General features: G+C 41.7%; 1 protein-coding gene across 2 annotated transcripts in view; it reads left to right on the top strand.

Moving 5' to 3' along the window:
* Window positions 1-12,793, top strand: part of Map7d3 (MAP7 domain containing 3) — a 32,978-nt gene extending 20,185 nt beyond the window's left edge. For both annotated transcript variants that reach the window (XM_010642535.3, XM_010642544.1), the window contains 8 exons: window positions 1,165-1,300; window positions 2,566-2,701; window positions 3,580-3,684; window positions 5,636-5,689; window positions 7,874-7,973; window positions 8,792-8,990; window positions 10,012-10,286; window positions 11,429-12,793. In XM_010642535.3, coding sequence (XP_010640837.1) covers window positions 1,165-1,300; window positions 2,566-2,701; window positions 3,580-3,684; window positions 5,636-5,689; window positions 7,874-7,973; window positions 8,792-8,990; window positions 10,012-10,286; window positions 11,429-11,436 — 1,013 coding nt within the window. In that variant the 3' untranslated portion in view covers window positions 11,437-12,793. The remainder of the gene's footprint in view (window positions 1-1,164; window positions 1,301-2,565; window positions 2,702-3,579; window positions 3,685-5,635; window positions 5,690-7,873; window positions 7,974-8,791; window positions 8,991-10,011; window positions 10,287-11,428) is intronic.
* The last annotated feature ends 1,380 nt before the right edge of the window (window positions 12,794-14,173 follow it).

Raw genomic sequence — 14,173 nt, 5'->3', positions numbered from 1 at the left:
TTTTTTTTTTTTTTTTTGGTAACACAAAAAAATCTTAAGGTACTTTAGGAATGTTCAACTTCATTTTTTCCCACCTGAGATAAAGAGAATTTAATCAACCACTGGTCTCTTCTTGCTTGTCCTTGTCAGAGCTTCTCCCCCACTCCCGTCCCTTTGCTTTGAAGGTATATTTCTGGATGAGAAGGTTGGTCTAGGTCAGTGGTGGCAAACTTGTAGCACGCGTGCCACAGCCAGCTGTTTGTTATCATTGAAAACTCTAAAAGGTTTGCCGTCACTGGTCCAGGTAATCCCCATGGACCCTTCCAGCTCTGATATTGGCTAGTGGTTGGAGAGAGCACATCCCGCTATTGGTGGACGAGTGGGTTTTCACAGGAGATGTAGGTCATTTTCCGTACAGAGACCTAACATGTGCTGTGTCTTGGTTTGTGTTCTGTGCAGGTTCTCAATAGTGTCACACTGCCGTTTTGCCTGTTACATGCACTCTTACACCTGTGGACATTGCTTAATTTCTAACACACTGGGGAATTTTGCTTTTCCAAGAAATTCCACACTGAAGTCTTTGTAACAGAAATGACTTTCTTTTATTACAAATTATTCATCCATCATATGTCTTAAAATTTTCATTTTCACATGTGTCATTTAAAATAAGAATTTGTTACACAGACTGAACTATTATAATATGCCTTCATGTATTGACTTTATTTTACTGGTAGTTGCTTGTTATCTACAGTTGGCCGCTTTATAACCAGATGTATACACTGTTATCAAAATTTAGCTAAACAGTAATAAAAATCATGTACAAATCTCCAGGTGTACTTTCGATTAGTTGAGTATTTAAAACTTGTAGTCTGCATTTGGACCAAGCATAAGCTTGGCTTTCCCAGAGTCATTTGATTGCTTTCTCAAAACAGCTAAAACCAAAGTAGAAGTACATTGTTGCATTTTAGAATAAGCAGTGGTTTAAAAGAAAGAAAATGCTGACTGTCTTGTTGGGGGGCAGTCGTGGGCTTTGAACAACTCACCTATAGTCTATGTGGTATTTAGACATTTTGGTCTTCACACATATGGTTTGACATTTTGATGTTTTGGGTTACATTATCCTTTGTTGGGTAGAGAGGCAGTGAGTTCCCTAAACTAACTGCTTCACATGTTTATTTAAACTAGAGTCTGGTAATAAAAGCACACCAGGAACAATGAGTGCTGAGGAAGCAACAAAAATTTTGGCAGAAAGGCGCCGTCTTGCTCGGGAACAGAAAGACAAAAAGGAAGAAGAAAGACTCCAGAAAGAAGTGGAACCAAGGTCAGCACAAAGCCTTTCTATTCTCTAGATCTTGGCTAGGGCCCAGAACTTGAAATTTTACTCTCAAAGAACAATTGACTTTTTCTTCATTGAAGACCAGAAATCTTTCATTGCCTTCTAAACAGAGAAAGTAGAGAGAGCATTTCAGGGCTTTGCAAGTGGCCGATTAGAGAGGACACTGCCATCGCCATATGTCATGTGCCATGAAGGTGTGCTATGAGAATGCACAGGGAGTCCAAGTTCGTGTCCAGGGCCCTGTCTCTCAGCAGTAGAGCCTGAGTGATCACAGGACTGTGCTGCTTGCCTTCAGTGGTGTCAGCCTCTTTTTTTATTTTAATGTTTTGTTTTTGTTCTTGTGGTACAGAGATCAAACTCAGGCCCTTGCGTTTGCAAGGCAGGCTGCAGAACCACTGAGCCAAATCCCCAGCCCGAGCCTCTTTTTCTATTTTAAAGACTTGTAACTTTAAGATTTGTAAACCTAGAAACTATACTGTTTTACTTTGGGGGCTTTCCAGTGACTTTTGTGACCCTGAATCATATCAGGCAACTGACTTGCTGCTGGAAGGATGTCCTTTGGGCAGTGAGTCTTAACATACAGCTGTATGCATTCCAACTTGGAAGAGAGGTTCCTTGCTTTTCCATCTGGAGGCTTATTTTATGTTGGGCTAGATAATGTAAATCTCTGTCCCCTGCTGCAAAGAATTCCTCTAGTACTTGCCTTCATTTTCCATTATTAAATGTTCTTTGAAATAATAATTTGCATGTACTTTATATGGGCTTAGAGAAAGGAAAAGAAAAGGGTTATTGCGGTTAGCAAGAAATTGTAACTGGAAGAATATTTATTATTCATTGCCTCATATAAACAGAGCTAATTTAGCATTTGAAAACACTGAACACTGGGACACCATTATACCCTCTTCTAAATTACGTATCATCCCCAAGTGAGATTGAGTGTGAGATGTAAGGCCTGTGGGGTGGTCTCTGTGGCTTTAAAACAGTTAAGTGATTATTTCTCTTGCATGTGTACATAAGATGCAAGGTTGTCCAGGATTTGATAAAAATCTTTTTCTACTCCCATTCCTTTTCACACCCCCATTTAAAAGGGTTAACATTATATCAATCCTATGTAGCAACAACACAGAAAATGAATCTGGTATGTCCATTGTGTTGCTGTGCCCAAGTAGTTTCGTGTACTACTGCAAACTTTATATGGTAATTACTAAGATAAATACCAAGAGGTATTTAGATATACTTTGTGTTACTAGGAAAGCGGCGGATGTGTCAAAGAAGGTGGATGAAGCCCATGTTGAGTTCTCAAAATGTGAAGATAGGCCACAAGAAAAAGAGATTGAAAAGAGCAAAAAATATCAGCCTCAAGAAGACCAGGGAATAATGCAACAGGTTTGCTGGCTTCCCACTTTAGCAATAGATAAGAACCAGCTAATAAAGTTCAGTCGAAACTCAAAGCAGCAATCTGTTTTTGAGTAAATAGATTATCTCCAGCCACCCTCAGCAAAGCCCTAGAATGTTTCACAAGGGCAGCAAACAAACGCAGAAAGCAGCAGGTTATACATTACCACTCCTTTACTTTGGTCAAATAGCCCGGGTCAGTCTCCCTGTGTTGCGATTCTGTGGTGCTGCACACAGCACTCACAGCTGCATCTCACCCTTCATCATGTAAGAAAGCAAGGCATTAGGAGTGCTTCTAAAAGTTTAAAGTCATCAAATTCACCAAGAAGAACGTCTTACCCTTTTAAATTCAAACTGCCAGCTAAATCTCCAAACTGAGATCAGGCCGTGCTCATCTGGCAGTCCTACCGCAGTCCAATTTATGTGCCCAGTGTTAGTGTATCATTCATCAAAACAGGTTATATGCTTCACAAATGACTGTGTGCTCTGGCATTCCTTGGGAAGGAACTGTTCTGAATTCCATCAGTGCTTTTGAGAAACCTAAGATTTTGTTTCCTAAGACATTGCTATGTTACTGGATAGCTCCATAGTCACTCATATACTTTTAAAGTAAAGTAGTCTGCTGTTCATAATGAAAACTTTGACATCCCAAGCCTTTCAGATAACATTTAGCCTAGTTCTGTGCTTTCTAATTAATGCTTTGAAAAATGACAACCTATGACTGGCATATATATGCATCCATATCTATGCATACATACATAGTTAGGTATATACTGAATCAAGAGGTTGCAACTATTTAATTTTTTAAACTAGGGTTATCCGTTTCACTCAGATATATTGAGATGAAAATTTTTTAATCAATTTCCTAGAAAGGGGATGACAGAATAAAAGCTCATGAAGAAGCTGATAAACGCAAGAAGGAACAGGAGAGAATTATGTTACAAAACCTACAAGAACGATTAGAAAGAAAGAAGGTACTTGTTCTCTGTTTTCTGGGTTTTGATTGTGTTGACAATGTTGGGCGTGTGATACCAGAATGTTTTTGAAAATTGCAGATTGGGTGTCTGTTCACCCCCCTGGCTGTTTCCCCACTACCAAGAGACTGACTTCTACAAAGAAGGCTTTGCTCTTACTGAACATGCATACCCTTGGTAGCCATTGCAGCAGTGCCTCTGTATCAAATCTGTGGGGAAAAAAAGCTGCTATGAACAGTATGCCTCCAGCCATAGTAGGGGTTGGTGGAACTTACTTTCTTCTAAACTGGGCTGGAATTTGCAGCATCTGTGGTGCAAAGGAGTGTAGGCCTCTTTGAAAAGCCATCACACAGCCCATGGTAGGGCCACTTTTGTGCAACTCATGTGGCTCATCTACCATATTTCCCCACAAGTAAGACCTGGTCTTATATTAATTTTTGCTCCAGAGGACATTAAGAGGGCTTACTTTTGGGGTTGGCTTATTTTCTCATGTACATCAATCTACTCTACACTTATTTGTGTATTAAAATCTGTATTTATTTAAGTATAGTTATGTCATTTTCTTTTAGAGCATCATAATTCTACAAACCCCAAATTCTGGCCTGAGTTTCTTGCAACTCCAAATCCTGTAGAACCATTGGCCCCGATCTCTCACATCCACCAATAGAGCTGTCCTTAAATGAGCACTTCTTGTGCATGTGGCCTGCTCATGACGCACTGACAGTACAGCTAACGAATTTACCCCATGAATTCTTTACCTAAGTTGCAACCTCCTGCAGGCTGGGCTTCAGAAACTTTCCATTAAGTCAAATGTCCATTGAAGACTTCCGAGACAGGAGTGGCAACAAAAATGATGACAGTTAAGAATGATGGGTCCACACAAAAGCAACAAAAAATTTCAGACAACAAAATTCAGAAAATGTTTATTTCACTCGAGGTCATTAAGTACATCCATTACAACACACAACATACTGAATCATGAAGATTCTTATTAGACTTAATCGTGTGCATTGTGTGCACATGTTATTTGTGTTTTCTTTCTGTACTCTGGCCATTTGGCAGGAAGTCTGGAGTTAATCTGTTTACAAAGGCATTTACCTCTCCTCTAAAGGCACCCCTTGGGTGGTATTTAAAAATACTTAATTTATATTATGTATTTTAAATATTAATTTCAATAGTATTTATATATTATATTATGTATTAATGTTATTTTATAATTCATATGTCCATTGTGTGTTGCAGCAGACATACTAGATGCATCCATCTAGCTGACGATCTTAACTGGGGCTTATTTTGGGGGTAGAGCCTGTATTACAAGCACCCTGAAAAATCATGCTATTTCCCAGTTATGTCTTTTTTCTGGAGAAACACAGTAGGAGCCTGGTCTGGGCCAAGGTGCTATAAGGCCTCCCTATCACTCGATCAGCAACCCTGTGATGGCCAAGGAGCCACAGCTGGCCTCACCTCATAAAGAGGAGAGAATTCTTATCCCACCATAGAATACATCCCTCCTCTGTCTCCTGTCTTCTCTTTTTAATAACAAAAACTCTTGACTATATGGTACCATTGAGGCACCTTATTTTCATTAAAATCAGCTTCAGGAATAATCTGCTAAGACTAAAATTCTTTTAAAAGCTCTAATTGATTTTCAATAATGCATGATTAGTCTACGGGGATGAATTTCCACGTCTGTGAAAACAGGAATGAGAACTTGGCATTTGCGTGACTGTGTTATGATAACAAGTACAACTATTGTCATTCATGGCATTTTATAGTGGAAACCAGGATGGGAAGAGGGGAGTCAGCTGCCACACCAAGCCTTTTGTTGATTTAGTCTGTAGCTTTAAAGTGTTTGTGGACATTGTTTGCCTCTGTGAAAAGGAGATATTATGCTTCAGAACCACTGGTTTTAATCTCTTTTTATATTTGAATTTTTATTTCCTTTAAATAGAGAATTGAAGAAATAATGAAGCGGACGAGGAAGACAGATGTAAATGCCTCCAAGGTAGTTTCCACTCCTACAAGTAGTGCATAAGAATTCCTTGTTTCATGTTCTTGACAACTTTCCACTTTTGCCAATCTGGTGGTAAAGAAATAAAGTATCACATTCACATTTCTGTGATGGTTAAAGAGATAGAGCGTGTTTTATATCTCTAGATAGCTTTCCTATTTTCTCTTGTGTGAAATGCTTGTTGGTCTTTTTGCCCAGAACTTTTGGGCTGATTTGTCTTTTGATTTTTTTGTAGCTGTTTGAATATTCTAAACTCTGCTGCTTTTTTATTGTTTGATGTAGGCAGCTTCTTTTGATGTATGGCTTATCTTGTCTTATTGTCATCTTCTGCTGGATAGAAGTTCCTAATGTTAATTCTGCTGAATTTTGTCAGTATTTTCTGGTACGAAGTTGAATGCTTTTTCATATACTTACTAGTCTTTTGGAGATTCACTTTAGTAACATGCCTTTTCAACTCACTGGCCCATTTTCTTACCCTTTTTCTTATTGATTGTAGGAATTTTTACCTACTTTGGCTAGGAATCCTTTCATACATATATTGCAGGAATCATCTCCCATGCTATATAAGAGCTGATCAAGTGATACGGTGTGTGTTTAAATTTTAGAGTTTATCACATTAACAGATACATTACTGATAATCCCCCTCAAAACACTGTCCCTTGTTTCAAACACACTTAATCCCATCATTCTTGCCACTTTCTGAGGCAGTTCTAGAAGTCCAAAAATGTGACCAAAAAATAAGGTGAGTGCTACTGCCAAGTGCCAGTGGAAAGCCAGGCTGAAAAAAAGCATTACAGCGTGTCCTCATCCACCTGGTTCACCACATCTGGCACCTTGCAACGTGAGGCTCTTCCCTAAAGTCAAAAGAGCCATGAAGGTAAGTGTTTTGAATCAGTTCAGGACAGTGAGACAGCCACACAGCACAACTAAAGACACTCATTAAAGAGTGGCAAAAATAATGGACTAAGTGTGTTTGAAAGGGGGACGGGGGTATTTTGAAGGAGATTAATGGCAAAGTGTCTCTCTTACTATAATAATTATTTTTTCATTTAAACATTCACTCTCTTTTCTGATCACACCACATAGTTTGCCTCATTCTCTTGATATCTTAATGAATCAGTGTTTATCATTTCAGTGAGTTCAGATTTATCCATTTTTTTTTCTTTATGGTGAATGTTTCTTGTATCTTTTTCAGTTTTTACTTTCTCCAATATCATATCTTTTTTTTTTTTTTTGGTACTGGGGGTCGAACTCAGGTCCTTGTGCTTGTGAGGCAAGTGGCGGAACCACTGAGCTAAAATCCCCAGACTATATCATGTCTTTTGATGGAACCCATGCATATAACATGTTCACAGTAGGGACATAATTTGTATATCTTGTTGCTGGAAGGCTCTGATTTACTGATAAAAATAAATTTATTGATTATTCCAATAAAGTTTAATTGGTATGAATAGTATTTATATTTGGGCAGTAATTATTCAAATTCAAGCAACTAGATTTGGTCCATTTATAGACTTTTTATTCATTTTATAGTAAAAAGACTGATGAAAGTGATTAGATCTATTTGTACCACCAGTGGTACAAGCTGTATAATGAGACCTCTAGTGGTTTAAACTGGCAGGAATGTGTTAGGCCCTTTTTCCTCCAGATTTGGTGTTCTTTTCATTCTTTCTTACAAAACTGTTATTTTGCTGTTTACAATTGTCCTTTTCTGCTCATTCATACCATTAAGTAGCATGAGAATGTAGACCAGGCATGTGAGTTCTGAAAAGTGCTGGCAGTCTCTATCTCCAAAGTTCAGTCAGTTCACTGGCCCAGGAAGTTTCACCTCAAGCAGCAGCCAAGAACTCTTTAGCTCTTCACCGACTCGTCAAACATTGGCTTAGTTGGGATCCCGAGCAGGGAGAGGACAGATGGCAGTCCAAAGCGGGGGCGCCTGAACCCTCACTCAGGGAGAGCCTTCATTCTTGACTATCTTTCCGTAGCTGAAAGACCCAGCTAAGGCCCCCTGCCCCTGTCCCCTGTAGATTCTTGGGGCCAGTTAAAGAGGTGATTTTTTTAAAACCTTTTATTGAAAAGTCAACCATCAGTCCAGTCTTAAAATCAGGCTTCTTTGAAATTCTTAGCCAGGATGATTGAAAATTAGTTATAATAATGATTTTCTTTTTGTAACCGTAGGCTGTGGAAAGACGGGGCAATGACACAGCTGAAGAAGATGAGGCCGATGATGAGGAGACAGAAAGTGATGAGGACTCCCTTGATGACATGTTTACATCAGGTTTGCTTGTTCCCGCTGCTTGTGTTCGTCACCATTCAGGGGCTGGACTGCCTAGCTTCATGTCCAAGGGCTCTTCCACTTGTGAGCTGTGTGGTGTTGGGCAGGTCAGAAGGGAAGTTAATGTTGTCTTCCTCCTAGGGCAGGCGTGAGATTTTAATGAGCTAAATCTGAGTAATACTAAGCATAATATCTAACGTAGTAAACTCTCAGTAAATATCAGCTGCTACTGCTGCTGTTCCCTTACAGGTCAAACCAATAGACTCTAGGTGGCTGTCTTTCTCAGCTGAATGTGAGGATTGCTGGCATTTCTCAGCTCAGGGCCTCAGAAGGCATCTGTGATTGACTACAGGTAGAATGCCACTTTGTGCTTCCTTAAGAAAAATTGAAATCATGTCATGGTACAGGTGCCCTCCAAAATATATTGTGAGTAGGAAATAGAACAGCAGTAGTTGGCATATCCATCCATACTTAGCCTGCAAGCAGACAGTGGACAGGTAAGGAAGGTGTCATATAAGGTGTTAGAGATAAAGAGCCACGGCCCTCAGCCTCAAGGATCCATAGCCAGTGGGAGAAAAACACACGAGCAGGCAGAGGTGGGGCCCGTGACTGGGTCAGGAGAAGTTCAGTCAGCGTGCAGTGGGGACAGAGCAGCAGGCGCCTCTGGGTCTGTCTCTGTGCATCCTGGCCCCGCTCCCCATAATGCCTCTGGCCTGCCATATCCTACCTCAGTCAGACGCCCCATCTTATCAGGATCGCATTCTTGACTTTTCCTTGTATTGTTGAAACTCCAATTTTAATTGTTTCTTTTTCTTCTGTAGGCATCGGAAATGGTGGAGATTCATCTACCAAACTCACAATGCCTTATAAAAATGACACAAGAGTGCCTCAAAAGCAGACGGTTTTACGGGCTGAAACTGGCAAGTTAGATAAGGAGCAGACAGCATACTTCAATGGTGATGTGAAAACCTTCAGACAGGAGGACACGACAGACTCTTCGAATGATGCAAAAGGCTCAGGGTGAGTCACTTGCCACCTTATTTACCTGAATAAACTTGGAGGGTTATGAATAACATTGTTAGAAAGTTATGCAGGATTGTATTATGTATTGAGCGCTTAGTTTACACATTCCAAACACTGCCAAACATTGACAACAGAAACAGACTAATCCCCAGTAGCCTTGTCAGGTTTTTAGAGGTAAGCAGACAGGTTTAAAGCAGCCAAGGACCCGACATCTCACTGTTAAAGGCCAGAGCCCAAATTCAAACCCAGACTTACCTGGCTCCAGACTATTTTTATTCACATGGTGAATGTTTCATAAAATCAGGGAAGAGGGACATGTGTGGAGTGACTGCTGTAAATCAGCCATTTTACTTTACCCTTTCTGTGGTACTGGCCTTCACACTCATATATGTCCAGCCCTTTTTTATTTTTCATTTTGCGATGGGATCTCAGAGTCACTAAGTTGTCCAGGGATTGCTGGTGTACAGCACCATGCCTGGCTGCATTGCCTATCTTATGTCTCACTGCAGCTCTGAGATACATCCTCCTTTCACATATGGAGAAACGGGGTCAGGGCTAGCTCAGGAGAACAGGGACAGTTTCTTGAAAGAAAACACTGCTCAGGAAACTGCCTGAAAAGACACTAGGCCACAAGATCCATGGGCATAGGAGTGTGCCAAGAACCTTGGTGCCGGTGCCGGTGCCAGTGTGGAAAGCCCCGGAGGTGGCAGTCTTGCACCAGTTCTCAAACTACCTCACTGGCCACACTTGACAAACTTGAAGCAGGGGACCAGGGTTCCTGGTACCCTGTGTTCTTGGCTACTCTTTGGCCCTGATGCTTTCATGGTTCCCTAGGGCTTTCTAGAATCAAGTAGGCTCTGTAAGCCCCAGGGTCCTTTCCAGCCTTCCCAATCTAGGATTGGGAAAGCTCATTTATACCCCAGGTAACTATTATAAATTAATGAAAAGTTAAAGTCTTTCTCAGGCAGATCCTTGGAATTGGAATAATCAGAGTTCTAATGAAAATGTCTCTTTCCAGACCATCTACCAAAAGAGCATCCATTCACACAGGGAAATCCAGCAAAGTGAGGGAAGCCACCACCAGCACCCTCTCCACCGAGAGTGTCACCACAAATCAGGAGTGGATTTGTGACCAGGTTTTTGACTTTGCTAGTCACAGCACTGAGTCACCTGGCCCCGATAGCACTCCTGATAGCTCCAGCCATAGTCTGAGGGATTCCATGGCATCTCAGCAAAGTCCTCCAACACCTTCAGACTCTGAGGATAGGAACGAGTCTGTCTGTGCTCAGTCTGGTAAGGCCTCAGACCTTCTTCACTCTGCCTCAGCCCTCTCCTGCTTCCAGCTGTTCCACGGCAGCCTTTGGAACAGGCATAGACAGTCCCCAGTGTGCAGGAATCGTTTAGAAGAACTTTCCATTAAGTGTTTTATCATCAAAGCGCACACTTAATGGAGCAACATTTGTAAATGGTTACCGTACTGTAAGGTATTTTGATAAAATTAATTAGTAATAGTTATATTTATGTGAAACACTGGGCTGTTTGCACAGCTCCAACTATGCATGCTCAAAATGTGTAATGATTGTTACTTTGAAAAAATAAAAAAGAAGAACCTTTCATAAACATGTTCACTACGGGGCTGTAATTCGTGTCTCACTGTGAGGTAGCTTGAACCACCGGTGGTACCTGCATGGGTGGCTTTTTAAGAATTTTATTAATAAAAAGACTAATACAAGTGCTTAGATCCATTTGTACCACTCGTGGTACAAGCTCCCAATGGCACAGTCACGCCTCAGCCACCAGTGGTTCAAGCCGGCAGGAATGTGTTTTTACGTTTGAGTAGATATCTTGAGTCTAGTTTTTATTTCTCCCATTTCTTGCCAGATATAAAAAAATTAATTCCTTTCAAAATACAGGTTCCCCTGGGCTCCTAACCCACAGCCTGCTCAACAAACGCATAGATCCTCCTTTAGGGCCAAGGGCTAGGGAAGTCTTTGGAATTACTCCCTCATTCTGTGTTTTTAAAACCAAAGGCCATTGCTTTTCTGTCCTTGACAAGGTTTCTTTGAAGGAAAAACTTACACGATAGTACTAAGGGTTGAACCTAGGGTCTTTGTCCTGAACTGTATCCTTAGACTTTTTTTTTTGTTTTTTTATTTTTTGAGACAAGGTCTTGCAAGTCGTGTAGGCTGGGCTCAAACTTGAGATCCTTCTGCCTCAGCCTCCTGGAGTCACCACATAGGCCATCTCTTTGAAATTAAGTGATTTCAAAGCGTCCTTTAGGGGTTGAGGAGGCGGGGGACATTTATAATACAACCAGCCTGTCAGCAAGTCAGGGGTCTGCTGAATGTCTTAGGCCTGCCCCAAAGGGAGGCCAGGGTTGCTGTGAGACCCCCAGTATCTTGCCTAATCTCTCTTTTCCTTTTCCCTCTGGTTAGATGTGTAAACCTCATGTGGCCTGCGACAATGATTCATCTTCCACTCTAGATAAACTTCCCACGCCCATGTCTCAGAATTCTCCTGCTTCATGCTTGAACTCTGCAAAGGAAATGACCATTAAAAACACAAGGAAACAAGACATCCGAAGGCCACCTTACCATCTGTCCTAGAAGATACCCATATCATCTCATTTTCTTCTGAGTTCTGAGTAAAAAGACTTCTTTGTTTTTCTGGAAAAATTCCCATTGTCTCTCCTGTGTTTTCCTCCCAACATGTGCGCTTGAGTGTGTACCCAGAACGTTTTTGTGAATAACAAGTTTTAAAAGAGTTCTGTTGAAGGGACAATGCTCTTTTCGGTGTATTTTTAAAATCTTTGTATTTCTTCTGTTTAACAATAATAGCAGTTTTAACAACAGGAAGCTCATTTTGGTCTTGTTAAGAACCAAACAGGTTCTGTGAGGCTCAGGATTGCTCACAAGAGGCGTGTCAGAGTGTTGCTAATACAGATACTGAAGGTTGCATAATATAGTAACATTTCCCCGGGCCACATATGCCTGTTTCATTCTACTGTCTTTAGTGCCCCACAGCCATACCCCCAAATGCTGGGTGTCCTGAAGTCCCCACGGTGCAACAGCATGTGTCACTACCATCAGTACAGCATTCCCTTTGGAAATACATACTGGGATTTCACTACAAAAATAGGAATCATTTTTGTTATGTACATAAGCAGTATTTAGCTGCTGACTCCTGGCGGTGTTGAATTCCCCTAAAGGTTGAACATTCATCACCTTTTCCTGCGTGTTCTCCTCAGTCCTGTCGTCCTCAGCATGCACTCAGGCTTGGGATAACTAGCCAAAATATGCTTGCTTTTCCGTCAGCCCTGGCTGCAAGTGAGGTCGGGGCAGTGTTACTCCTCTGTCCCTGTGAGAAGCACGTGCATGTTATGTACACAACGTACGTAAGAACACACACACACACACACACACACACACGAGACAAAGGATTCCATAAAGCTGGAATAATGCAGATCCCTTGTCCTTATGCTAATGAGTTTTATAGTGCTGACTCACAGTTTGAAGTCGACCAATTATTCCTTTTGACCACCAGTCTTGGATTTGTAAAAGGAGGTAATTATTCTTTCTAATCCCTTGTTGTTTGCTGCTTTGAGTACTGTACCTTTGTTATAGATTAGGGCAGGATGCCTTAAGTTTAAAAACTATTTTTATACACTAGCTTTCATATATAAGGCAGAGACAATCACCCTAAAAATGAAGTTCTGATGTTTTCTCGCCGAGATGACCCGTGTTGAAATGCTGTTACAGCTCTCTGTGAATGTGTGCTCTATGAAATAAACTTGCAGATCAAACCCATTTTGTTTCTTTTGGATGCTAAGAAATACACGGGTAGTGGTATAAATGGGGCATCCCTTGCTGACTAACTCTGAGCACAGGCAACCGGAACCCTCAGTAAGCAGAAAACAGGCCCCCCAAGTCCCCTCTTCGTGCAGTTGGTGATATGGAGGAGTTCTACTTCGGGACAGTAAGGCACCCGTTTCAAACTCTACTCTTCTCCCTTACAACTCTTCCGTACTTGCTATTCTTCTGGTCGCTCTCACTTACAGTCTCATGTTAAAGTACCTTTTTATTGTGGTAAAAATTCATATAATAGTCACCATTTTTTTTTCTTCCCTTTCCCCGTTTTTTCTTTGAGATGGGGTCTGGCTGTGTTCCCTAGACTGGCCTTGAACTCTTTGGCTGCAGCGATCCTCCTGCCTCAGCCTTCCACATAACGGGCTATAGGTGTGTGCTACCATACCTGACCGAGGGTCACCATTTTAACCAGAGTACATTTACAGGTTGCACAACCATCCCCCACTGTCTAGTTTTAGAACCCATCCCCTCCCCAGCCCTTTTAAACCTTGAATGTGGCACTTGCCTCAGATGAGGAAAACCCACCTGATTTTTTTTCCTCACATTTCAATGTCTGTCTGCACCTGGGCAGTTTGTGTGCTTTCTTTTTTGCCCACAGTACTGGGAATCGAACCAAGGATGCTCTACCACTGAGCTCTATCCCCAGCCATTTTTTATTTGGAGTCAGGATCTAAGTTTCCCAGGCTGCCCTTGAAGTTGCAAGTCCTCTTTTCTCAGCCCGCCTCAGCTGGGATTACAGGCAGGCCCCACGGGCCCAGCAATGTGCTCGTTTGTATAACCATTTCTTCATGACACTATTGTGACTTGGAATGGCATGACAGATGTTCTGATGTACCTGTAAATGTTTCGTGTCCAATCTTAAATCATGCTTTAACCACTAGGTTTTAGTTATAGTAAGACCAGAAGTGTGTTTATCCCTGCATCGGAATCAACATAAGCTGGACCCATCCCATTCCTGCCAAAGGCCACACCTCCATGGATGTCATCTGCACTCGGAGCCCTTGCCTGCCAAGTCTGCCATCAGGTCCCTTGGTCTACCCTTGATTAGAGTTTCTGTCACGACTCCAATGGCACGGGCAGAATCCTTAGCCTTCCTGTCCCCTACCCGACCCTGTGATCCCCTCACATTTCCCTTCCTCTCTGGATACTTGGGGTGTCCTCCTCCCTGCAGGACAGATCCCTGGCCACTACAAGGAGATTCTTCTTCTGAACAGCATGTTTCCAACACCTGTGTCATTAAGGACACATGTGACAGCTGCAATGCCCAGAAACCCTGCTACCCGGGACCCTGAAGACCTGAATCCTAGCCAAGCG

The sequence above is a fragment of the Fukomys damarensis genome, unplaced genomic scaffold (genome assembly GCF_012274545.1).
Source record: "Fukomys damarensis isolate Sample0158 unplaced genomic scaffold, DMR_v1.0_HiC HiC_scaffold_39, whole genome shotgun sequence".
In the NCBI taxonomy this organism is placed as follows: domain Eukaryota; kingdom Metazoa; phylum Chordata; class Mammalia; order Rodentia; family Bathyergidae; genus Fukomys; species Fukomys damarensis.
Note: the sequence above shows the minus strand (reverse complement) of the source record. Positions and strands in the feature narration are given on the sequence as shown.